The following is a 26,106-nucleotide window of genomic DNA, read 5'->3' as shown; positions in this document are numbered from 1 at the left end:
CCACCCATTCATCCATCTACCCATCCATTCATCTACCCACCCATTCATCCATCTACCCACCCATTCATCCATCTACCCACCCATTCATCCATCTACCCACCCATTCATCCATCTACCCACCCATTCATCCATCTACCCACCCATTCATCCATCTACCCATCCATTCATCCATCTACCCATCCATTCATCCATCTACCCATCCATTCATCCATCTACCCATCCATTCATCCATCTACCCTTCCATTCATTTACTCATCCATTCATTCATCCATCTACCCATACATTCATTCATACATTTACCCATTAATTCATTCACCCATGCATTCATTCAACTATCCATCCATTCATTCATCTACCTATCCATCCATCCATCCATTCATTCATCCATCTACCCATCCATTCATTCATCTATCCATTCATTTGTTCATCCATCCATTCATTCATCCATCTACCCATCCATCTATACATCCATCCATCTACCCATCCATTCATCCATCTATCCATCCATTCATCTATCCATCCATCCATTCATCTATCCATCCATCCATCCACCTATCCATCCATCCATCAATCCACCCACCCACCCACCCATCTTCATGTTGAGACTATGCAACAGGTGGAGAAATACAAGATTGGATCCAACTACAGAAGACTTGGCAAAACCTTATTTTAATGGGTCATTAATTCAGATGTCTCGTAATAGCACATTTAACCTGCAGAGGTCGCTGTAGAGATGAGCGGCTAGATTAGAAAATTTGGACCTGTTGCAAATCGCTTGATGCCCAGATTGACGGTATAACCAGATAATAATAAATATGAAATAAAGGCAGTATTGCACTGTGTGCATTAAGGGCTTTTTCTTTTTTAAAGTGGATGCCATGGGCTAATAAAACCTGGTGCTCCATGTCAAAGGGGTTTCCCGGAATCCCTTGGGAAATCCCAAAGGATAAGTGTTTTGTCTGCTTGCCTGGGGACCCCTCAATTACAATAATGCTGGAGTTGCAGTCAATCATAAAAGCTGCTTCTCCATTCAAAGTCTATAGGACGGACAATGAAAGGTGAGAATTTTCGATTGTGGGGAAAATATGTAAAACTAAAAGAAGAGGCATGTACTCATGGTAAAAAGATGTCTCATGGTAAAGAATCCAAACTATAGAAGTGGTGAGAGTACGGACATCTCATTCCATGACCCCAGCGCCCCTCTTACCTCTTTCTTTTTGTTTTTCAGCACATTTTGGAATTTGGACAGCTCTTTCTCCTGTTCTCCCTTGATCCGCTTTGCTTCGTCTCTCAGGCGGACGGTGTGCTCCAGCTCCAGCCGCTCTATGGTCTGTTTCTGCTGTTTCTCCAGGTTTTCTATATCCTGATCAAACTGCCGCTTCTTGGTCTAGGGGAAGAATAGATTCAGATTTTGTTTTGGACGGTTGCGCTTTAAAATGTATGCATTAAACCCATACGAAGAGTGACCCTGGGAACGTCTCACTAGCCATAAACAATACACACAGAAGCATCTTTGTATCCTATTACTTGTCCAAAATTTTATGCACGATATATATCTTTAGAAAATGTGGAGCTTTGTTTTTCTTTTTAATTCATAGTTATAGAGAAACATGATCAAATGCAGTGAGAAATGAGCAAGAAATTCCAGGTCTGCCCCTGACCGGCAGTGACCTATGGAGCCTCGTTCTGTGAATGTTCTCAGAACGAGGCTCCATAGGTATTTATTTGTGTTGTGGGACATTACGCCACTGGATTACGTTGGAACATCAAGGTTTCTTTTTAATTAATAAATTCATGTGTGTGTGGGGGAGTGTTTATTCACCAATTGGATTACGTCTGGACTTGGAGGATTTTTTTAATCAATAAATTGGTGAACGAGGGCATGTGGGGTAGTCTTTATTGAAATAAACTTATTTTTTTCTGTGTGTGTGTTTAAACTCTACACTTGCCGTAGGGAAAGGGGGGGGGGGGGTGGAAGGTTTAATAATGGAGGTTTTTGTTAGACGCCAATCCATTAGTAACATCATGGCTTGATGCCAGCTGACATTACACAGCTGACATCAACCCCAAAAGTATTATCCTGATTGCCACTGCACCAGGGCAATCGGGGAGAGTTTAGCAAAGCGCCAGAATCGGTACATTTAATGGATGCACCACTTCTGGGGTGTTTGTGAGCTGCTATTTTTATGCTAGAAAGGGCCAAATAACCATCGGCCTTCCCACCCTGATAATACCAGCCCTTAGCGGTCTGCTTTACCTTGATTGATTATCAAAAATAAAGGGGACCACATCATTTTTTTTTTTTTTAATTATTATTAAAGGGAGTGGGATCCCCTCTATTTTTGATCACCTGGTGTCAATAGCATGTAGCAATCTTTGATCTTTGGCCGTGACCGATGTTGTAGCCTAAAGCCCACTTTACACGCTACAATATATCTTACGATGTGTCGGCGGGGTCACGTCGTAAGTGACGCACATCCGGCATCGTAAATTACATTGTAGCATGTAACAGCTACGTGCGATTGAATGGTAAAACGGTCATCGCACGCACGTCGTTCATTCCTGAGGGATTGAACGTCAGGTTGTTCATCGTACCCGGGGTAGCACACATCGCAGTGTGTGACACCCCGGGAACGATGAACAGATCTTACCTGCGGCCTGCGGCTCCTGGCCAGCTATGTAGAAGGAAGGAGGTCGGCGGGATGTTTACGTCCCGCTCATCTCCGCCCCTCCGCTTCTATTGGCCGGCTGCCACGTGACGTCGATGGGACGCCGAACGTCCCTCCCACACCAGGAAGTGGATGTTTGCCGCCCACATCGAGGTCGTATGGACGGGTAAGTATTTGTGACGGGGGTTAATCATTTGTGCGGCACGTTCAACAAATTGAACGTGCCACACATATGATGGGGGCGTTGCAAATCGCATACGATATCGTACGCGAAATTGCACCGTGTAAAGCAGGCTTTAGTGAGACGCTTAAACATTTGTGCCGTTTTTACAGGAGATGCCATAAGATGGAAATTACTGAAGTAGCCATGGAGGAATAACTTGTAGATTATTTAGAGCCCTTTCTTCGTATGAGTATCCATTTTTTGTCCATATAGGCACAAGACGTAAGATGCCAGTAGTTATTGATGCTTTATACCAGATCTGCCGTTTGTGAAATATCCTCTTATGTGTCACTCCCTGGTTCTATAATGTGACTATATTACATTACTACACTGACAGTGTGAGTGTGGTCTACGGTGTAACTTAAAATTTCAACAGCGTGGATTCAGCAGCTTAGTTATAGGTAAGAATATTCCCTGGAAATGCGCAGAGAACATAAGTGGGTTATTTTCTATCCTCTCTTTGAAGAGTAGGTAATCACCAATCACCGTCATTTCTTGCTCGAATCTCCGGAAGATCTGCTCTCGCTGCTGCAGCAGTTTGTTGCTGAGGATCTGCTGCGCTCTCTGTTCTTCTTTCTGAAGCAGCCGGAGTTCCCGCAGCTCTTGTCGCCTACAGGAAAGCAAAAGCGATGAATCAAAGACTGTCCGCCAGGAAACCTAAGCATTTAATAATCGCTGCCAAATATTGTACAATTTCCTCCTCGCTGTGAGATCAGACAGGCTGCTGCTGCTTTTTTTTTTTTTTTCAATCAAGCATTTTAAAGAGACAGAAAATGAGGAAACTGTCGGTTTAACCACAAGTTACAACATTCACTTCATGCTGCCGTGTACAAGTCACAGCAACAAACCCAATCTTGGGTTATGGTGAAGCAAGACCATAAAAGCCGACAGCGTATCATAGAAAAGGGGTGAAAGAATATGTAAAATGGAACTGGTCGCCAATAATATAGTAATATACTAGAGCAAACATGGCCCCTAAAGAGCCACGAGTGGCATGGATGTACACTACCCGATAATGGTCATCAATAAACCAGACTAGATGCACCAGCGGCATGGACGTACATCACCCGATAACGGTCATCAATAATCCAGACGAGATGCACCAGCAGCATGGACGTACACCACCCGATAACGGTCATCAATAAACCAGACGAGATGCACCAGCGGCATGGACGTACACCACCCGCTAACGGTCATCAATAAACCAGACGAGATGCATCAGCGGCATGGACGTACACCATCCCGATAATTGTCATTATTAAACTAGACGAGATGCACCAGCGGCATGGACGTACACCATCCCGATAATTGTCATTATTAAACTAGACGAGATGCACCAGCGGCATGGACGTACACCACCCGATAAAGGTCATCAAAAAACCAGACGAGATGCATCAGCGGCATGGACGTACACCATCCCGATAATTGTCATTATTAAACTAGACGAGATGCACCAGCGGCATGGACGTACACCATCCCGATAATTGTCATTATTAAACTAGACGAGATGCACCAGCGGCATGGACGTACACCACCCGATAAAGGTCATCAAAAAACCAGACGAGATGCATCAGCGGCATGGACGTACACCATCCCGATAATTGTCATTATTAAACTAGACGAGATGCACCAGCGGCATGGACGTACACCACCCGATAACGGTCATCAGTAAACCAGATGAGATGTACCAGCGGCATGGACATATACCACCTGATAAATTGTCATCAATAAACCAGACGAGATGTACTAGTGGCATGGATGTACACCACCCGATAATGATCATCAATTAACCAGACGAGATGCACCAGTGGCATAGACGTATACCACCCGATAATGGTCATCAATAAACCAGATGAGATGTACCAGCGGCATGGACGTACACCACCTAATAATGGTCATCTATAAACCAGACAGCAGAATAGTTCTTACCCTTGTGTCCGTAATGATCTGTGAAGATTGTGGAAAACTCACAGGACCGGATGATATATTATTCATTATTAAACCAATAACAGGTTCGCACTTCACCGTGACAGAAATTGCCTCCTACTGTGTTTTGACGAAATGTTCGAAGACCCTTAAGGGGAGTATATTGATGACAGCACTTGAAAAAACAGCAGTAAAATCTGCTGATGGTTTTCGGCATATACTGATATAAAGGAATAAACTAAAAAAAAAATTTACTCACCGCAAGAGAGAATCTGTTGTACTTTGTTAAATAAGGTCTTACATTTATTCCCAGAGCATGGAGAAAAACTTGTGAAAGGGAATCTGTCAGCAGGTTTTAGTTACCTAATCCGAGAGCAGCAGGATGTAGGCAAAACAGATCCTAAATCCAACGATGTATCATTTACATTACTTGGTGCAGCCATTCTGACACAATCAAATGTTTTGGATTTAGCCATGTAGGAGAGTGGAGTGAGCGTCCCCAACCACACCAGGCGCTCTATAGAGATTAAACATTGACAGTGAGGTGTCAAACCTGAGAAGAGGGCGACCAGGACTGCCGGGCTTGACATTGTAAGCAATCAGGGTCCTGCTGCTTAAACAAACATAGCAAATAAACAACAGATCGGACCTCGACAAGACAGGTGTCCTTGAATGCTATGTTTTAACCCTAGCCACATACTGTCTTCAGCTTACATAGCAAAAACCTGCTGACAGATTCCCTTTAAAGGATTGAATACGGACTTATGAGGTGTCTACTGGAAACGATAAATTTGCAGGGCCCTTTTCCAACGGCCGTGCCAGTATTATGTGGTACAGGAAGGGAGCCTTGTGAAACATCTTCTACTTAACCTTTTTATTAGCTGACCTGGTTCTATGTGTATATGTCCTGCCATAACAATGATATTAAGCCAGGCCGGCTAACTAAAAGAGCAGCTGTGGTCAGGAAGGTGGTGGATTGTGGGGCTCTTGTCCAGAAGCCACAGAATACTGACCAGGTCCCTGCGAGACAATTCTATAGTAGCAACTTCTCCTATGTGGTTTTTGCAAGACTATTCCTTTTGTTCAGCAAGATGGCGAATTTAACTACCGTATTTTTCGGACCATAAGACGCACTTTTTTTCCCCCAAATGTTGGGGGAAAAGTTGGGGGGTGCGTCTTATGGTCTGACTATAGGGCTGCGGCCGGGAATGAGGGTGCTGCGGTGGAGCGGGTCATCGGTGGCACGAGCAGGCAGCAGCGCCTGCCGTGACCACGTGGGCCCGCTCATTACATATGCACGCCCATCCTCCCGCCCATCTCTCAGCGCTGAAGCCGGCACTGACAGGTGGGTGGGAGGATGAGCTGGGACGCGCGCATAGTAAAGAGCCGGCCCGCATGATCACCCCTGGCAATTACATCCTGGAGTGATCATGTGCGGCTGTATTCACTGCCGCCCGCACATCATCATCAGCGCGGGGTGCAGTGAATCAGTGCACTCACCCATCCCCGTGTGTGGAGCTGTTCCCCTGCAGCACGCGATGTCTTCCTGTCTGTGCCGGTCAGCTGATCTGTGCTGGTCAGCTGATCGGCACAGACAGGAAGACATCGCGTGCTGCAGGGGAACGGCTCCACACACACAGATCAGTGCCGCTGAGAGGAAGATGATCGGTGCTGGAGGGAGTGAGGAAAAAAGAGAATTTTGTTTACTTACCGTAAATTCTTTTTCTTATAGTTCCGTATTGGGAGACCCAGACATTGACTTTGGGTGTATAGCTTCTGCCTCGGGAGGACACACAAAGTACTACACTAAAAAGTGTAGCTCCTCCCTCTGAGCATATACACCCCCTGGATAACCAAATCTAGCCAGTTTAGTGCAAAAGCTGAAGGAGAATAGCCACCCACAAGTAGAGATAGAGCAAGAACCGGAACAACCGGAGCCTCTGTCTACAACAACAGCCGGTGATAACACGCGGAACAAGAAACTGGCAACAGGGAGGGTGCTGGGTCTCCCAATACGGAACTATAAGAAAAAGAATTTACGGTAAGTAACAAAGAAGGGAATTTTGTTTACTTACCGTAAATTCCTTTTCTTCTAGCTCCTATTGGGAGACCCAGACAATTGGGGTGTATAGCTTCTGCCTCCGGAGGCCACACAAAGTATTACACTGAAAAAGTGTAACCCCTCCCCTCTGCCTATACACCCTCCCGTGTATCACAGGCTCCTCAGTTTTGGTGCAAAAGCAGGAAGGAGGAAACTTATAAATTGGTCTGGGGTAAATTCAATCCGAATGATGTTCGGAGAACTGAAACCATAACCAAAAGAACAATTCAACATGAACAACATGTGTACACAAAAGAACAACCAGCCCGAAGGGAACAGGGGCGGGTGCTGGGTCTCCCAATAGGAGCTAGAAGAAAAAGAGAATTTTGTTTACTTACCGTAAATTCTTTTTCTTATAGTTCCGACATGGGAGACCCAGACCATGGGTGTATAGCTTCTGCCTCCGGAGGACACACAAAGTACTACACTAAAAGTGTAGCTCCTCCCTCCGAGCATATACACTCCCCGGATGACAAATCCAACCAGTTTAGTGCCAAAGCTGAAGGAGGACATCCACCCATAAGTAGAGATAGAGTAAAACCCGGAATAACCGGAACCTCTGTCTACAACAACAGCCGGTGAAAACACACGGAACAAGAAAGCTGCCAACAGGCAACAGGGAGGGTGCTGGGTCTCCCATGTCAGAACTATAAGAAAAAGAATTTACGGTAAGTAAACAAAATTCTCTTTTTCTTTATCGTTCCTTATGGGAGACCCAAACCATGGGACGTCTCAAAGCAGTCCATGGGTGGGAAATAAACAGAAACTGAGAAGTAGGCGAAACCTAACTTCACAAATGGGCGACAGCCGTCCGAAGGATGCGTCTGCCCAAGCTCGCATCTGCCGAAGCATGAGCATGCACTTGGTAGTGCTTCGAAAGGGTGTGCAGACTAGACCAAGTGGCAGCCTGACAGACCTGCTGAGCCGTAGCCCAAGAGGCACCGACAGCTCTGGTCGAGTGCGCCTTAATCCCTGGCGGGGGAGGCATCTGAGAACATAGGTAGGCATCGGATATGGCCGACCTAATCCAATGAGCTAGAGTCGGTTTAGAAGCCGAGAGACCCTTGCGCTGACCTGTGGTCAGCACAAAAAGAGAGGTGCACCGCCTAAAAAAACAGCGGTGCGTGACACATAGATCCGGAGCGTCCGCACCAAATCTAAAGCATGCAACGCTTTCTCAAAGCGATGCACAGGGGCCGAACAAAGGGAAGACAATGAAATGTCCTGGTTAAGGTGGAACGGAGACACCACCTTAGGGAGAAGGCCCGGAGTTGGATGGAGAACCACCTTGTCTTGGTGAAAAAAAACAAAAAGGGTGACTCCGAAGAGAGCACAGTCAAATAAGAGACTCTCCTGAGAGAAATTATGGCCACCAGAAAAACCACTTTCTGTGAAAGACTAAACAACGAAACCTCCCTAAGAGGCTCAAAGGGGGGTTTCTGTAAGGCCATGAGGACCAAAGAAAGGTCTCAGGGATCCAGAGACTGCCGGTAAGGCGGAATGATGTGAGATGCGCCCTGCATGAAGGTGCGCACCTGGGCCAGTCGGGCTATACGCCGCTGACAGAGCCGAGACCTGTCCCTTGAGGGAATGAGGGACAGACCTAGCTGCAGGCCGGACTGTAGAAAGAACAGGATGGTCGGCAAGGAAAAATCGGCCAAGGAGCATGGCCGGAAGAACGACACCAGGACAGGAAAATTCTCCAAGTCCTGAGGTAAAACCTGGCCGAGGAGAACTTCCGAGCCTGAGTCATAGTGAAGATGACCTCGGAAGGAATGCCTGAAGCCGTAAGGATTCAGGGCTCAAGAGCCACGCCGTCAATCTGAGAGCCGCAGAATTGTTGTGGAAAACGGACCCTCTGAGAGAACGTCTGGCCGGTCCGGGAGATGCCACAGCACCTCTACGAACAGACGGAGCAGGTCTGGGAACCAAGCTCGCCTGGGCCTGGGGCGATGAGTACGACCCGACGGCCCTCCATTTTGATCTTGCGCAGGACTCTGGGCAAGAGAGCTAGAGGGGGAAACACGTAGGCCAGACGGAACTGGGACCAATCTGGAACCAGCGTGTCCGCTGCCAAGGCCTGAGGATCGTGGGAGCGAGCCACGTAAACCGGGACCTTGTTGTTGTGCCGGGATGCCATTAGATCCACTCCCGGAGTGCCCCGCCTGCTAAATGGACCGGAACACTGCCGGATGCAGGGCTCACTCGTCGCTGTCCACGGTTTGACGGCTGAGATAATCTGCCTCCCAGTTTTCTGCGCCTGGGATGTGGACTGCGGATATGGTGGACTTGGAGTCCTCCGTCCACTGAAGGATATGTTGAACTTCCAACATTGCTAGGCGGCTGCGAGTCCTAGGACTACAGCCCTGATTTCCAGCACATTGATTGAGAGGGCTGATTCGGACGGAGTCCAAGTGCCCTGTGCTCGGTGGTGGAGAAACACTGCTCCCCAGCCGGATAGACTGGCATCCGTGGTGAGAATCACCCATGACGGGGCCAGAAAGGAGCGTCCCTGGTACAGAGAGAGGGGCCGAAGCCACCACTTAAAGAGAGCTCCTGGTCTGTGGCGACAGAGCCACCAGCCTGTACAAGGAAGAAGTCCCTTGTCCCAACAGCGGAAAATGTCCAGCTGCAGGGGACGCAGATGGAACTGGCAAGGGGAACCGCTTCTATTGACGCCACCATCTGACCCAGCACCTGCATGAAGTGCCTGATGGAATGACGGCGGAGCCTCAGCAGAGAGCGAACCGCCAGATGAAGAGACTGCTGTTTGACTAAGGGCAGCTTCACAAGTGCCAGCAGAGTCTCGAATTGCATCCCTAGGTACGTAAGTTCCTGGGTCGGGGTCAGAGTGGACTTGCAAGCGTGGCGAGAGTGAGCGAGACACTCCGCTGACAGTCTGCACTGGATGAAGCCCTGACTAGAAGGGCGTCCAGGTAAGGAATCACTACCAACCCCTGGAGGAGCAGAACCGCAACTGGTGAATACACGAGGGGCCGTGGCTAACCCAAAGGGGAGAGCCACGAATTGGAAATGTTCCTCTCCGATTACAAAACGTAGCCAACGCTGGTGTGAAACTGCGAATGGCACATGCAGAGAGACATCTCTGATGTCGATGGATGCTAAGAAATCTCCTTGGGTCATTGACTGATCGCAGAGATTCCATGCAAAATTGCCGCACCTGAACATGCTTGTTGAGAAGCTTGAGATCCAGGTCGGAAAGCACCGTCCTTTTCGGGGACTAGGAAGAGATTTGAGTAGAAATCTCAGAACCGTTCCCAGTCGGGAACTGGTACAATTACTCCATTGGCCTGCAAGAATGCCACGGCCTGTGAGAAGGCGGCGGCCTTGGAGCAGGGGGGAGTTGTCAGAAAAAATCTGTTTGGCGGCTGAATAGAATTCTATTCTGTAGCCGTGGGAGATGGTAACCCACACCCACTGATCGAAGACGTGTTGAAACCACACGTCGCCCAAGAGGGAGAGCCTGCCACCGACCAAGGACGTTACTGGCGCGGCCAGATAATCAAGAGGAGGCTGCCTTGGTGGCAGCAGCTCCTGCCGACTTAGGACGCGGCTTCATGCGCCAGTTGGTTTACGGACCTTGGCTGAGTTAGTGGACGAGGCCGAGGGCTTAGAGGACGACCAGTTAGAGGAAACGAAAGGAACGAAACCTCGACTGGTTCCTGCCCTGGAAGGTTTCCTGGGTTGTGGCATGGAAGTACTCTTCCTGCCAAAAACTTTCTTAATAATTTCATCCAGTTGTTCACCGAATAGACTGGTCCCAGCAAAAGGGAGTCCAGCAAGGAACTTCTTAAGAAGCATCTGCCTTCCACTCTCGAAGCCACAGGAACCTGCGGATAGCGAGGGAAGTAGCCGAGGCCACCGCAGTGCGGTGACAGTCTCCAGCTATAGGATGAAAAGACTGAAGCCTGGAAGTTAAGGCAACCAATTCGGGCATAAAGGCCCTGGTGAGGGAATGCATCTCCTCCCGAGAAGCAGAGATGGCTTTGAGAGCCCGCACTGCTGCAAAAGATGGGGAGAACGAGGCCCCTGCCGCCTCATATATAGATTTGGCCAGAAGGACAACCTGGCGGACAGTGGGATCCTCAGAGAGGTGCCGTCAGCCACTGATACAACTGTCCGGGCTGAAAGTCTAGACACCGGAGGGTCCACCCTTGGTGAATGAGCCCACTCCTTGACCACCACTGGTGAAAGGGGGAAACAGTCATCAGAACCACGCTCTGGGAAGCGTCTGTCAGGACAGGCTCTGGGCTTGGTCACAGTGACCTGAATGCTGGAGTGGATAAGGAACACACTCCTTGTTCTCTTAGGCAAGGTATACTGATGCTCTTCTGCCAAAGAGGGGTGCTCCCCTGATACAGGCGGATTGAGGTCCAGTACAAATATAATGGACGCGATCAAATCATTAGCATCTGCGTCACTTTCGGACAGATCAATGGGGTACATGGAGAGCGTCCGAGCCCCCAGTAAGGCATCCTCCTTGTCCTGCGAGTCAGCTCGTGAACCAGAGCCGCGGGGCGAGGAGGGAAAGGGGACCCTGCGTCTCCATTTTAGGAGGACGGGCTCCCAGATGAAGAATCCTCTGTGAGCTTTGCTGAGCGAGCCGTAGCAGCAGAAGCGCCCTGAGAAGGGGGCTGATGCATGCTCAGCAGTGTCCGGGACAGCTGTCCCCTGGAGAGAGGGATTCTACCCCGGAGCCGGAGCAGCCGGAGGGACCACTGGGGATAAGCCTCCAGGCTGAGGCACCACTATGTCAGAGCAGGCATCACAATGTGGTTATGTGCTCGGTACAGACAGTACGAGTCAACATGCGGTGCATAATAAAAAACAGCCTTGCAGCCCTGCACTGATATGAGACATGCTGCAGAAGTGGGGGCTCTGTCCAGAAAGACCCCCAGCAGAGTATATAAACAGAGTATATAAGCAGCAGCACAACCAGAGGTTGTGGCTTGCCAGACCATTTAACATAACATCTCTGCGCCCTCCAGATTCCCCAGAAGTGGGGGCTTTTCGGAAAAAAAACCCCAGCAGAGTATATAAACAGAGTGTATAAGCAGCTGCACAACCGGAGGTTGTGGCTTGCCAGACTGTTTAACATAGGGGCATCTCTGTGCCCTCCAGATCCCCCAGAACTGGGGGCTCTGTCCCAGGCCCCCATTTGTCACAATGTGTTTGCAGACATTGATCTCTGTGCCCTAGAACGCTGAGAAAATGGCGTCCGCAGCGAGGAGAGGGGGCGGGGCCTACTCTGAGAGCAGGACGGAGGGCAAATGAGGCATACAGGGGAGGGAATCTTTCCTCAGTGAGGAGTGTCCCTTCCCTTTGCTGAGCAGCCGGTGGGCGGAGCCACCCTGTCTCACTGCACTGACTGACATAGAATCGAAACTAGGCCTCAGGCGAAGCCGGGGCCTAGATTTAAACATGCGGCCAGCGTGCAGGCACCATCGGCGCGGTTCTCCAGTGAAAACTGGAGAACCGGCCGGAAATGTTAAAACATACATATAACACATTCTCCCCCACAAATAAAGTACAAGGGACCCCTAGAAAGACCACTTTCTGTGGTAATAACGTCTCAGTACTTAGCTTGAGACGCAGGTGCCAGGTCCCTGGGGGGTCATCGCTCCGTCCGGCAGGATCCTGAACAGGGCTGCGGATGGAGACCGGTCTCCTGCAAAGCAGTGAGAACCGAGATGGCTCCCACTTCAAGCCAGAGCCCCAAGGGATGGCGAAGGAGCGCGGCATGTGAAGGCTCCAGCCCTGAAATCAACCTTAACAGCACCGCCGACACAGTGGGGTGAGAAGGGACATGCCGGGAGTCCAGATTGGACCCGCTTTTCTTCCAAATCTTTGAAATCAAAAATCAGAGGATGCATGTGTGTGTGTGACCTCCTGAACACAAAGCATTGAACTGGTTGGATTTGTCATCCGGGGAGTGTATATGCTCGGAGGGAGGAATTACACTTTTAGTGTAGTACTTTGTGTGTCCTCCGGAGGCAGAAGCTATACACCCATGGTTTGGGTCTCCCATAAGGAACGATAAAGAAAAGGAATTTACGGTAAGTAAACAAAATTCCCTTCTTCTTTGTCGCTCCATTGGGAGACCCAGACAATTGGGACGTCCAAAAGCAGTCCCTGGGTGGGTAAAAGAATACCTCAATAAAAAAAGAGAGCCGAAAACGACCCCTTCCTACAGGTGGGCAACCGCCGCCTGAAGGACTCGCCTACCTAGACTGGCATCTGCCGAAGCATAGGTATGCACTTGATAGTGTTTTGTGAAGGTGTGCAGACTAGACCAGGTAGCTGCCTGACACACCTGCTGAGCCGTAGCCCGGTGTCGCAGTGCCCAGGACGCACCCACGGCTCTGGTAGAATGGGCTTTCAGCCCCGAAGGAAGAGGAAGCCCCGAAGAACGGTAGGCTTCAAGAATCGGTTCCTTGATCCACCGAGCCAAAGTTGACTTGGAAGCCTGCGAACCCTTACGCTGGCCAGCGACCAGGACAAAGAGCGCATCTGAACGGCGCAGAGGCGCCGTGCGAGACACGTAGAGCCGGAGTGCTCTCACTAGATCTAATGAATGCAAATCCTTTTCACACTGGTGAACTGGATGAGGGCAAAAGGCCGGTAAGGAGATATCCTGATTGAGATGAAGAGGAGATACCACCTTAGGGAGAAACTCCGGGACAGGACGCAGAACCACCTTATCCTGGTGAAAAACCAGGAAAGGGGATTTGCATGACAGCGCTGCAAGCTCCGACACTCTTCGGAGTGAGGTAATTGCCACAAGAAATGCCACCTTCTGCGAAAGACGTGATAAAGAGACATCACTCAGCGGCTCGAAAGGTGGTTTTTGAAGAGCCATTAACACCCTGTTAAGGTCCCAGGGTTCCAGCGGACGCTTGTAGGGTGGAACTATGTGGCAAACTCCCTGCAGGAACGTGCGGACCTGCGGAAGCCTTGCCAGGCGCTTTTGAAAAAATACTGAGAGCGCCGATACTTGTCCCTTGAGAGAGCCGAGTGACAAACCCCTGTCCATTCCGGATTGAAGGAATGAAAGAAAAATGGGTAAGGCAAAAGGCCAGGGAGTAAAACCCTTATCAGAGCACCAGGACAAGAAGATCCGCCACGACCTGTAATAGATCTTGGCGGACGTTGGTTTCCTGGCCTGTCTCATAGTGGCAATGACATCCTGAGATAAACCCGACGACGCTAGGAGCCAGAACTCAATGGCCACACAGTCAGGTTGAGGGCCGCAGAATTCAGATGGAAAGAAGGGAATTTTGTTACTTACCGTAAATTCCTTTTCTTCTAACTCCTATTGGGAGACCCAGACGATTGGGTGTATAGCACTGCCTCCGGAGGCCACACAAAGCAATTACACTAAAAAGTGTAAGGCCCCTCCCCTTCTGGCTATACACCCCCAGTGGGATCACTGGCTCACCAGTTTTAGTGCAAAAGCAAGAAGGAGGAAAGCCAATAACTGGTTTAAACAAATTCACTCCGAAGTAACGTCGGAGAACTGAAAACCGTTCAACATGAACAACATGTGTACCCGAAAAACAACCAAAAGTCCCGAAGGACAACAGGGCGGGTGCTGGGTCTCCCAATAGGAGCTAGAAGAAAAGGAATTTACGGTAAGTAACAAAATTCCCTTCTTCTTCGGCGCTCCATTGGGAGACCCAGACGATTGGGACGTCCAAAAGCTGTCCCTGGGTGGGTAAAGAAATACCTCATGTTAGAGCTGCGAAGACAGCCCTCCCCTACGGGGAGGCAACTGCCGCCTGCAGGACTCTTCTACCTAGGCTGGCGTCCGCCGAAGCATAGGTATGCACCTGATAATGTTTGGTGAAAGTGTGCAGACTCGACCAGGTAGCTGCCTGGCACACCTGTTGAGCCGTAGCCTGGTGTCGCAATGCCCAGGACGCACCCACGGCTCTGGTAGAATGGGCCTTCAGCCCTGATGGAACCGGAAGCCCAGCAGAACGGTAGGCTTCAAGAATTGGTTCTTTGATCCATCGAGCCAGGGTAGCCTTAGAAGCCTGCGACCCTTTGCGCTTACCAGCGACAAGGACAAAGAGTGCATCCGAACGGCGCAGGGGCGCCGTGCGGGAAATGTAGATTCTGAGTGCTCTCACCAGATCTAACAAATGTAAATCCTTCTCATACTGATGAACTGCATGAGGACAAAACGAAGGCAAAGAGATATCCTGATTAAGATGAAAAGAGGATACCACCTTCGGGAGAAACTCCTGAATGGGGCGCAGCACTACCTTGTCCTGGTGGAAGACCAGGAAGGGAGCCTTGGAAGACAGCGCTGCCAGCTCAGACACTCTCCGAAGAGATGTGATCGCTACCAGAAAAGCCACTTTCTGTGATAGTCTAGAAAGTGAAACCTCCCTCAGAGGCTCGAAGGGCGGCTTCTGGAGGGCAACTAGTACCCTGTTCAGATCCCATGGATCTAACGGCCGTTTGTACGGGGGAACGATATGGCAAACCCCCTGTAGGAACGTGCGCACCTTAGAAAGTCGTGCTAGACGCTTCTGAAAAAAGACGGATAGCGCCGAGACTTGTCCTTTAAGGGAGCCGAGCGACAAACCTTTTTCTAACCCAGATTGCAGGAAAGAAAGAAAGGTAGGCAATGCAAATGGCCAGGGAGACACTCCCTGAGCAGAGCACCAGGATAAGAATATCCTCCACGTTCTGTGGTAGATCTTAGCAGACGTGGGCCTCCTAGCCTGTCTCATGGTGGCAACGACCCCTTGGGATAAGCCTGAAGACGCTAGGATCCAGGACTCAATGGCCACACAGTCAGGTTCAGGGCCGCAGAATTCCGATGGAAAAAAGGCCCTTGGGACAGTAAGTCTGGTCGGTCTGGTAGTGCCCACGGAAGGCCGACCGTGAGATGCCACAGATCCGGATACCACGCCCTCCTCGGCCAGTCTGGAGCGACGAGTATGACGCGGCTGCAGTCGGATCTGATCTTGCGTAGCACTCTGGGCAAGAGTGCCAGAGGTGGAAACACATAAGGGAGCCGGAACTGCGACCAATCTTGCACTAGGGCGTCTGCTGCTAGAGCTCTTTGATCGCGAGACCGTGCCATGAAGGTTGGGACCTTGTTGTTGTGCCGGGACGCCATTAGGTCGACGACCGGCCTTCCCCATCGGCGACAGATTTCCTGAAACACGTCCGGGTGAAGGGACCATTCCCCTGCATCCATGCCCTGGCGACTGAGGAAGTCTGCCTCCCAGTTTTCTATGCCGGGGATGTGAACCGCGGATATGGTGGAGGCCGTGGCTTCCACCCACATCATAATCCGCCGGACTTCCTGGAAGGCTTGCCGACTGCGTGTCCCCCCTTGGTGATTGATGTATGCCACCGCTGTGGAGTTGTCCGATTGAATTCGGATCTGCTTCCCTTCCAGCCACTGTTGGAAGGCTAGTAGGGCAAGATACACTGCTCTGATTTCCAGAACATTGATCTGAAAGGTGGACTCCTGCTGAGTCCACGTACCCTGAGCCCTGTGGTGGAGAAACACTGCTCCCCACCCTGACAGACTCGCGTCTGTCGTGACCACCACCCAGGACGGTGGTAGGAAGGATCTTCCCTGTGATAATTAGGTGGAAAGGAGCCACCACTGCAGAGAGTCCTTGGCCGTCTGGGAAAGGGAGACTTTCCTGTCCAGGGATGTTGACTTCCCGTCCCATTGGCGGAGAATGTCCCATTGAAGTGGACGCAGATGAAACTGCGCAAACGGAACCGCCTCTATTGCCGCCACCATCTTCCCGAGGAAGTGCATGAGGCGTCTTAAGGAGTGCGACTGACTTTGAAGGAGAGCCTGCACCCCAGTCTGTAGAGACCGCTGCTTGTCCAGCGGAAGCTTCACTATCGCTGAGAGAGTATGAAACTCCATGCCAAGATACGTTAGTGATTGGGTCGGTGACAGATTTGACTTTGGGAAGTTGATGATCCACCCGAACGCCTGGAGAGTCTCCAGTGCAACATTCAGGCTGAGTTGGCATGCCTCTTGAGAGGGTGCCTTGACCAGTAGATCGTCCAAGTAAGGGATCACAGAGTGTCCGTGAGAGTGCAAGACTGCTACCACTGCCGCCATGATCTTGGTGAACACCCGAGGGGCTGTCGCCAGACCAAATGGCAGAGCTACGAACTGAAGATGGTCGTCTCCTATCACGAAGCGTAGAAAGCGTTGGTGCTCTGTAGCAATCGGCACGTGGAGATAAGCATCTTTGATGTCTATTGATGCTAGGAAATCTCCTTGAGACATTGAGGCAATGACTGAGCGGAGGGATTCCATCCGGAACCGCCTGGCGTTCACATGCTTGTTGAGCAGTTTTAGGTCCAGAACAGGACGGAAGGAGCCGTCCTTTTTTGGAACCACAAAGAGGTTGGAGTAAAATCCTCGCCCCCGTTCCTGAGGGGGGACAGGGATCACGACTCCTTCTGCTCTTAGAGAGTCCACCGCCTGCAGCAGGGCATCTGCTCGGTTGGGGTGTGGGGAGGTTCTGAAGAACCGAAGTGGAGGCCGAGAACTGAACTCGATTCTGTACCCGCGAGACAAAATGTCTGTTACCCACCGGTCTTTGACCTGTGACAGCCAAATGTCGCAAAAGCGGGAGAGCCTGCCACCGACCGAGGATGCGGAGGGAGGAGGCCGAAAGTCATGAGGTAGCCACTTTGGAAGCGGTTCCTCCATTTGCTTTCCTGGGGCGTGAGTGAGCCCGCCAGGAATCTGAGCTCCCTTGTTCTTTCTGAGTCCTTTTGGACGAGGAGAATTGGGCCTTGCCCGAGCCTCGAAAGGACCGAAACCTCGACTGCCACTTTTTCTGTTGAGGTTTACTTGCTCTGGGCTGTGGTAAGGAAGAGTCCTTACCCTTGGACTGTTTTATGATTTCAGCCAATGGCTCACCAAACAGTCTGTCTCTAGATAATGGCAAGCTGGTTAAGCATTTTTTGGAACCAGCATCTGCTTTCCAGTCCTTTAACCACAAGGCTCTGCGCAAAACCACCGAATTGGCGGACGCCATAGCGGTACGGCTCGTAGATTCTAGGACAGCATTGATAGCATAGGTCGCAAACGCAGACATTTGCGAAGTTAGGGACGCCACCTGCGGTACTGCTGGATGTATGATAGCATCCACCTGTGCTAAACCAGCTGAAATAGCTTGGAGTGCCCACACGGCCGCGAATGCTGGAGCAAACAACGCGCCGATAGCTTCATAGACAGATTTCAACCAAAGGTCCATCTGTCTGTCGTTGGCATCTTTAAGTGAAGCGCCATCCTCTACTGCAACTATGGATCTAGCCGCAAGCTTGGAAATTGGGGGATCCACCTTTGGACACTGGGTCCAGCGTTTGGCCACCTCAGAGGGAAAAAGATAACGGGTATCCTTAGAACGTTTAGAGAAACGCTTGTCTGGATGAGCGTCGTGTTTCTGGATCGATTCTCTGAAGTCAGAGTGGTCCAAAAAAGCACTTAATTTACGCTTGGGATACAGGAAATGGAACTTCTCCTGCTGTGCAGCTGCCTCCTCTGCAGAAGGGGCTGGGGGAGAAATATCCAACAGTCTATTAATTGCCGATATAAGGTCATTAACCATGGCGTCACCATCAGGGGCATCCAGATTGAGAGGGGCCTCAGGATTAGAATCCTGATCACCGTCCTCAGTCTCATCACAGAGAGACTCTTCTCGCTGAGACCCTGAGCAGTGTGATGACGTGGAGGGTCTTTCCCAGCGAGCTCGCTTAGGCTGCCTGGGACTGTCATCTGAGTCAGAGACTTCAGCCTGTGATGCTTGAGACCCCCTTGAAGTACGGATTAGTTCCAACTGAGGGGGACCGGAGAGCATAGACACAGCAGTGTCCATGGTCTGAGTAACTGGCCTGGACTGCAAGGTCTCCAGGATTTTTGTCATAGTCACAGACATTTTATCAGCAAAAACTGCAAAGTCTGTCCCCGTCACCGGGGTAGGGTTCACAGGCGCCTCTGCCTGGGCTACCACCACAATAGGCTCTGGCTGACGAAGTGCCACTGGGACTGAACATTGCACACAATGTGAGTCATTGGAGCCTGCCGGTAGATCAGCCCCACATGCAGTACAAACAGTGTACACAGCCTGTGCCTTGGCACCCTTGCGTTTTGCGGATGACATGTTGCTGCCTCCTCAGAGCAGTACAGGGTGTCCAGCCAAGAAGCGACCTTACAGTGCAACTATATATATATATATGGTACCAAGAAAAAAGTACACTAATATAACACTGAGGCACTAGTGGGGCCAGCACTAAAGTGCTGCTTACCGCCCGCTTAGGAGCGGGTGTGTGGTCGCCGAAATCCCTTTAGTCTGGGTCTCCCAGAGCCTGCTGCCTTTCCCCAGCAAGACTGCATGTGTAATGGCTGCCGGCGTCCTTTTGGAGAGGGGGGGCGGGCCCTGGGCGTATACAGACGAAGAGCGGGAAGCCTGCTTCCCACTGTGCCTAGTGAGAGGGCTGGAGCATGTAAATAAAGCTCCAGCCCTCGGCGCTGCCAATTGAGCAGCGTCTCTCCCCTACCCTGATTGACAGGGTGGGGGCGGGAACGAAGCGGCGCTAGGCCGCAGAAGCCGGGGGCTAAAGTTAGAAGCGCCGCCGCCGTAAAAGCGCGGTCGGCGCAAAGTCCCCGGCGCACCACAAGTCGCAGCTGCGCCGCCGCTCCAGGAGCGGTCGGCGCAGTAGTTCCCAACATGTAACGTCACTCAGCAAAGCTGCAGTGACCTAACCCCAGCGCACAGCGCTACTGTCCCCGGCGCACTATAATGCTCAGCAAGCCTTGAGAGTGTCCGTGCCTGCCGGGGACACAGAGTACCTGAAAGTTGCAGGGCCTTGTCCCTGAACGGCACTCCCGCTCCAAATCCAGCAGGTTCTCTGGGTCTGTGGATGGAGCCCGGCCTCAGGGCTTGGGGGCCGGCAAGATCCCACTTCCACAGAGCCCTCCAGGGGATGTGGAAGGAAAACAGCATGTGGGCTCCAGCCTCTGTACCAGCAATAGGTACCTCAACCTTACAAGCACCACCGCGGGTGAGAAGGGAGCATGCTGGGGGCCCTAGTATGGGCCCTCTTTTCTTCCATCCGATATAGCCAGCAGCTACTGCTGACTACAAACAGTGGAGCTATGCGTGGATGTCTGACCTCCTTCGCACAAAGCAGAAAACTGGTGAGCCAGTGATCCCACTGGGGGTGTATAGCCAGAAGGGGAGGGGCCTTACACTTTTTAGTGTAATTGCTTTGTGTGGCCTCCGGAGGCAGTGCTATACACCCAATCGTCTAGGTCTCCCAATGGAGCGCCGAAGAAAACGGCCCTTGTGACAGCAGGTCTGTGCGGTCTGGAAGCGCCCACGGCTGACCCACCGTGAGATGCCACAGATCCGGGTACCACGACCGCCTCGGCCAATCTGGAGCGACGAGAATGGCGCGACGACAGTCGGATCTGATCTTGCGTAACACTCTGGGCAACATCGCCAGAGGAGGAAACACATAAGGGAGTCGAAACTGCGACCAATCCTGAACTAACGCGTCCGCCGCCAGAGCTCTGGGATCTTGAGACCGTGCCATGAAGGCCGGGACCTTGTTGTTGTGCCGTGACGCCATGAGATCGACGTCCGGCGTTCCCCAGCGGCGACAGATCTCTCGGAACACGTCTGGGTGAAGAGACCATTCCCCCGCATCCATGCCCTGACGACTGAGAAAATCTGCTTCCCAGTTTTCTACGCCCAGGATGTGAACTGCAGAGATGGTGGAGGCTGTGGCTTCCGCCCACAGCAGAATCCGCCGGACTTCCTGGAAGGCTTGACGGCTGCGCGTGCCTCCCTGGTGGTTGATGTACGCAACCGCCGTGGCGTTGTCTGACTGTATGCGGATCTGCCTGCCCTCCAGCCACCGATGGAACGCCTTTAGGGCTAGATACACTGCCCTTATCTCCAGAACATTGATCTGAAGAGAAGACTCTATCGGAGTCCAGGTTTCCTGAGCCCTGTGGTGGAGAAAAACCGCTCCCCACCCTGACAGGCTCGCGTCCGTCGTGACCACAGCCCAGGATGGGGGCAGGAAGGATTTTCCCTGCGATAGAGAAGTGGGAAGAAGCCACCACTGAAGAGAGGTTTTGGCTGCAAGGGAAAGAGAGACGTTCCTGTCGAGGGACGTCGACCTCCTGTCCCATTTGCGGAGAATGTCCCATTGGAGTGGGCGCAGATGGAACTGCGCGAAGGGCACTGCCTCCATTGCTGCCACCATCTTCCCCAGGAAGTGCATGAGGCGCCTCAAGGGGTGTGACTGACCCCGAAGAAGAGATTGCACCCCTGTCTGCAGCGAAAGCCGTTTGTCCAGCGGTAGCTTGACTACCGCTGAGTGAGTATGAAACTCCATCCCGAGGTAAGTCAGTGATTGGGTCGGTGTCAACTTGGACTTTGGGAAGTTGATGAGCCACCCGAACTGCTGGAGAGTCGCCAGAGCGACGGTCAGGCTGTGTTGACACGCCACCCGGGAGGGTGCCCTGACTAGGAGAACGTCTAAGTAAGGGATCACCGAGTGGCCCTGAGAGTGCAGGACCGCCACTGAGGGCCGAAAGGACCGAAACCTCGGTTGTATTTTCCGTTGCTGAGGTCTCTTCCGTTTGGACTGGGGTAAGGACGAGTCCTTTCCCTTGGATTCCTTAATAATTTCATCCAATCGTTCGCCAAACAATCGGTCGCCAGAAAACGGCAAACCGGTTAAGAACTTCTTGGAAGCAGAGTCTGCCTACCATTCGCGTAGCCACATGGCCCTGCGGACTGCCACCGAATTAGCGGATGCTACCGCTGTACGGCTAGCAGAGTCCAGGACGGCGTTCATGGCGTAGGACGAAAAAGCCGACGCCTGAGAAGTCAAAGACGCAATTTGCGGAGCAGAGGTACGTGTGACCGCATTAATCTCAGACAGACAAGCTGAGATAGCTTGGAGTGCCCACACGGCTGCAAAGGCCGGGGCAAAAGACGCGCCTGTGGCTTCATAGATGGATTTCACCAGGAGCTCTATCTGCCTGTCAGTGGCATCCTTGAGCGATGAGCCATCTGCAACTGATACTACAGATCTAGCCGCCAGTCTAGAGACTGGAGGATCCACCTTGGGACATTGAGCCCAACCCTTAACTACGTCAGAGGGGAAGGGGTAACGTGTGTCATTAAGGCGCTTAGTAAAGCGCTTGTCCGGAAATGCTCTGTGCTTCTGGACAGCATCTCTGAAGTTAGAGTGATCTAAAAACGCACTCCGTGTACGTTTGGGAAACCTAAACTGGTGTTTCTCCTGCTGCGAAGCCGACTCCTCTATAGGTGGAGGTGGGGGAGAAAGATCTAGCACCTGGTTGATGGACGATATAAGATCATTTACTAAGGCGTCCCCCTCAGGTGTATCAAGATTGAGGGCAACGTCAGGGTCAGAGCCCTGAGCTGCGACGTCCGCCTCGTCCTCCAGAGAGTCCTCAAGCTGAGACCCCGAGCAGCGTGAGGAAGTCGGGGAAGATTCCCAGCGAGCCCGCTTAGCCGGTCTGGGACTGTGGTCCGTGCAGGAGTCCTCCACGTGAGACCTGGGGGCCACCCCGGGAGCACGCTGCGGCGCAGACCGAGAGGGGCCTGGAGGCGATGATCCAACAGTGCCCGGGGCCTGTGTAAGGACCGGTCTGGACTGCAAGGCTTCTAGTAGCTTGGCAGACCATTTGTCCATAGACTGAGCCATGGATTGTGAAAGCGACTCAGAGAGTTTCTCAGCAAAAACTGCAAACTCTGTCCCTGCCGCCTGGACAGTGGAAGCAGGAGGGTCTGCCTGATCCGAGGGGTCCACTAGTGACCGAGGCTCCAGCTGAGCAAGTGCAACAGGGGTCGAGCATTGCTCACAGTGAGGGTAGGTGGAACCCGCAGGTAACATAGCCCCACAAGAGGTACAGGTTGCAAAAAAACCCTTTGCCTTAGCGCCCTTGCTCCTTGTGGACGACATGCTGTTGTCTCCTAGGAGAGTGATCACTGAGGGTATATAGCCAAAAGTAAACAACCCGGCCGAACAGAGAAAATATATACGAATATATATATATATATATATACACTCCGGCACCCTAGGGGGACCAGCACCGGGTGACCGGTGTGGCTTACCGACCGCCCAAAGCGGAGTGTGTGTCCACCAGATTCCCTGCCTTAGGTCTCCCAGAGCTGCAGAGCTCGTTCCTGAAAATCCTCCACCGGCAGAATGTGTGTAAAAATGGCTGCCGGAGCTCTCAGAGGAGGAGGGAGCCGTGGGCGGCGACTAGTAAAGTGCGGGAATCTGGGGCCCACAGTGATCAGTGAGGGGGGGGGAGGAAACCTAAAGTCTGCTCCAGCCCTCACTGCCGACGTCAGGTCGACCGTCCCGCCCTTACCCCTGACTGGCAGGCCCGGGGGCGGGAGTTATGGTACTAGGCCGCAATGAAGCCGGGGACTAAATTTAATACCGCGGCCGACAAACAGGCTCGGTCGGCGCGGAAGTCCCGGTCTTCACAAACCAGCAGCTGCTGCAGCGTCTGTGAAACAAGCGCTCCATGCACAGTCCCCATGGGGACACAGAGTACCTTTAGATGCAGGGCCCTGTCCCTGAGGATACATAGACTCCTGTCCGTCAGATTCCCACAGGGGCTGCGGAGGGAGCCCGGTCCCAGTAAATGGATGACCGGTCAGGATCCCACTTCTCCCAGAGCCTCTAAGGGATGGTGAAGGAAAACGGCATGTGGCTCCAGCCTCTGTACCCGCAATGGGTACCTCAACCTTAACAGCACCGCCGACGTAGTGGGGTGAGAAGGGAGCATGCCGGGGGCCCTGTGGGGGCCCTCTTTTCTTCCAACCGATAAAATCAGCAGCTGCTGCTGACTAAAATGGGAAAGCATGAGTGGATGTGTGCCTCCTTCCACACAAAGCATAAAACTGAGGAGCCCGTGATCCACGGGAGGGTGTATAGGCAGAGGGGAGGGGTTACACTTTTTCAGTGTAATACTTTGTGTGGCCTCCGGAGGCAGAAGCTATACACCCCAATTGTCTGGGTCTCCCAATGGAGCGACAAAGAAATTCTCTTTTTCTTTATCGTTCCTATGGGAGACCCAGACATTGGGACGACTCAAAGCAGTCCATGGGTGGGAATAACCAGAAAACTGGGAAGTAGGCAGAACCTAACTTCACAAATGGGCGACAGCCGCCTGAAGGATGAGTCTGCCCAAGCTCGCATCTGCCGAAGCATGAGCATGCACTTGGTAGTGCTTTGAAAAGGTATGCAGACTAGTCCAAGTGGCAGCCTGACAGACCTGCTGAGCCGTAGCCTGGTGCCTGAAAGCCCAAGAGGCACCGACAGCTCTGGTCGAGTGTGCCTTGATCCCCGGCGGGGGAGGCACCTGAGTACACTGGTAGGCATCGGAAATAGCTGACCTAATCCAACGAGCTAAGGTCGGCTTAGAAGCCGAGAGGCCCTTACGCCGACCTGTGGTTAGCACAAAAAGAGAGGTGCACTGCCTAAGAACAGCGGTGCGAGACACATAGATCCGGAGCGCCCGCACCAGATCCAGAGTATGCAACGCTTTTTCAAAGCGATGAACAGGAGCCGGACAAAAAGGAAGGCAGGGAAATGTCCTGGTTAAGGTGGAAAGGAGAAACCACCTTAGGGAGAAAGTCCGGAGTCGGACGGAGAACCACCTTGTCTTGATGAAAAACCAAAAAAGGTGACTCCGAAGAGAGCGCAGCCAAATCAGAGACTCTCCTGAGGGAAGTTATGGCCACTAGAAAGACCACTTTCTGTGAAAGACGAGACAAAGAAACCTCCCTAAGAGGCTCAAAGGGGGGTTTCTGCAAGGCCGTGAGGACCAGATTGAGGTCCCAGGGATCCAAGGGCCGCCGGTAAGGCGGAATGATGTGAGACGCGCCCTGCATGAAGGTGCGCACCTGAGCCAGCCGGGCGATACGCCGCTGGAACAACACTGACAGAGCCGAGACCTGTCCCTTGAGGGAATTGAGGGATAGTCCTAGCTGCAGACCGGACTGTAGAAAGGACAGGAGGGTCGGCAAGGAAAAAGGCCAAGGAGGATGGCCGGAAGAGCGAAACCAGGACAGGAAAATTCTCCAGGTCCTGTGATAGATTTTGGCCGAGGAAGACTTCCGAGGCAGAGTCATAGTGGAGATGACTTCAGGAGGAATACCAGAAGTCGTCAAGATCCAGGACTCAAGAGCCACGCCGTCAATCTGAGAGCCGCAGATTTCTGGCGGAAAAACGGACCTTGAGAGAGAAGGTCTGGACGGTCCGAAAGATGCCACGGCACCTCTACGGACAGATGGAGCAGGTCTGGGTACCAAGCTCGCCTGGGCCAGTCCGGAGCAATGAGGATGACCCGACGGCCCTCCATTCTGATCTTGCGCAGGACTCTGGGCAAGAGAGCTAGAGGGGGAAACACGTAGGACAGACGAAACTGGAACCAATCTTGAACCAGAGCGTCCGCTGCAAAGGCCTCAGGATCGTGGGAGCGAGACACGTAAACCGGAACCTTGTTGTTGTGCCGGGATGCCATTAGATCCACATCCGGAGTCCCCCACTTGCGGCAGATTGACCGAAACACTGCCGGATGCAGGGACCACTCGCCACTGTCCACGGTTTGACGGCTGAGATAATCTGCCTCCCAGTTTTCCACGCCTGGGATGTGGACTGCGGATATGGTGGACTTGGAGTCCTCCGTCCACTGAAGGATGCGTTGAACCTCCAGCATTGCCAGGCGGCTGCGTGTCCCGCCTTGGTGATTGATGTAGGCAACCGCTGTCGCGTTGTCTGACTGGACTCGGATGTGCTTGCCCGCCAACAGGTGGTGAAAGGCTAAGAGAGCTAGAAGCACAGCTCTGGTTTCCAGCACATTGATTGAGAGGGCTGACTCGGACGGAGTCCAAGTGCTCTGTGCTCGGTGGTGGAGACATACCGCTCCCCAGCCGGATAGACTGGCATCCGTGGTGAGAATCACCCAGGACGGGGCCAGGAAGGAGCGTCCCTGAGACAGAGAGGGGCCGAAGCCACCACTGAAGGGAGCCCCTGGTCTGTGGCGACAGAGCCACTAACCTGTGCAAGGAGGAAGTCCGCTTGTCCCAACAGCGGAGAAT

General features: G+C 52.1%; 1 protein-coding gene across 2 annotated transcripts in view; it reads right to left on the bottom strand.

The window, feature by feature from the left end:
• SLK (STE20 like kinase) overlaps nucleotides 1-26,106 on the bottom strand; it is a 170,782-nt gene that overhangs the window by 71,906 nt on the left and 72,770 nt on the right. For both annotated transcript variants that reach the window (XM_075348523.1, XM_075348524.1), the window contains exons 11-12: nucleotides 3,379-3,502; nucleotides 1,208-1,387 (exon numbers count right to left, since the gene is read on the bottom strand). In XM_075348523.1, the coding sequence (XP_075204638.1) occupies nucleotides 1,208-1,387; nucleotides 3,379-3,502 (304 nt within the window). The remainder of the gene's footprint in view (nucleotides 1-1,207; nucleotides 1,388-3,378; nucleotides 3,503-26,106) is intronic.

The sequence above is a fragment of the Anomaloglossus baeobatrachus genome, chromosome 5, assembly GCF_048569485.1.
Source record: "Anomaloglossus baeobatrachus isolate aAnoBae1 chromosome 5, aAnoBae1.hap1, whole genome shotgun sequence".
Taxonomy (NCBI): domain Eukaryota; kingdom Metazoa; phylum Chordata; class Amphibia; order Anura; family Aromobatidae; genus Anomaloglossus; species Anomaloglossus baeobatrachus.
The sequence above is the reverse complement of the archived record's forward strand: the minus strand, read 5'-3'. Positions and strand labels throughout refer to the sequence as shown.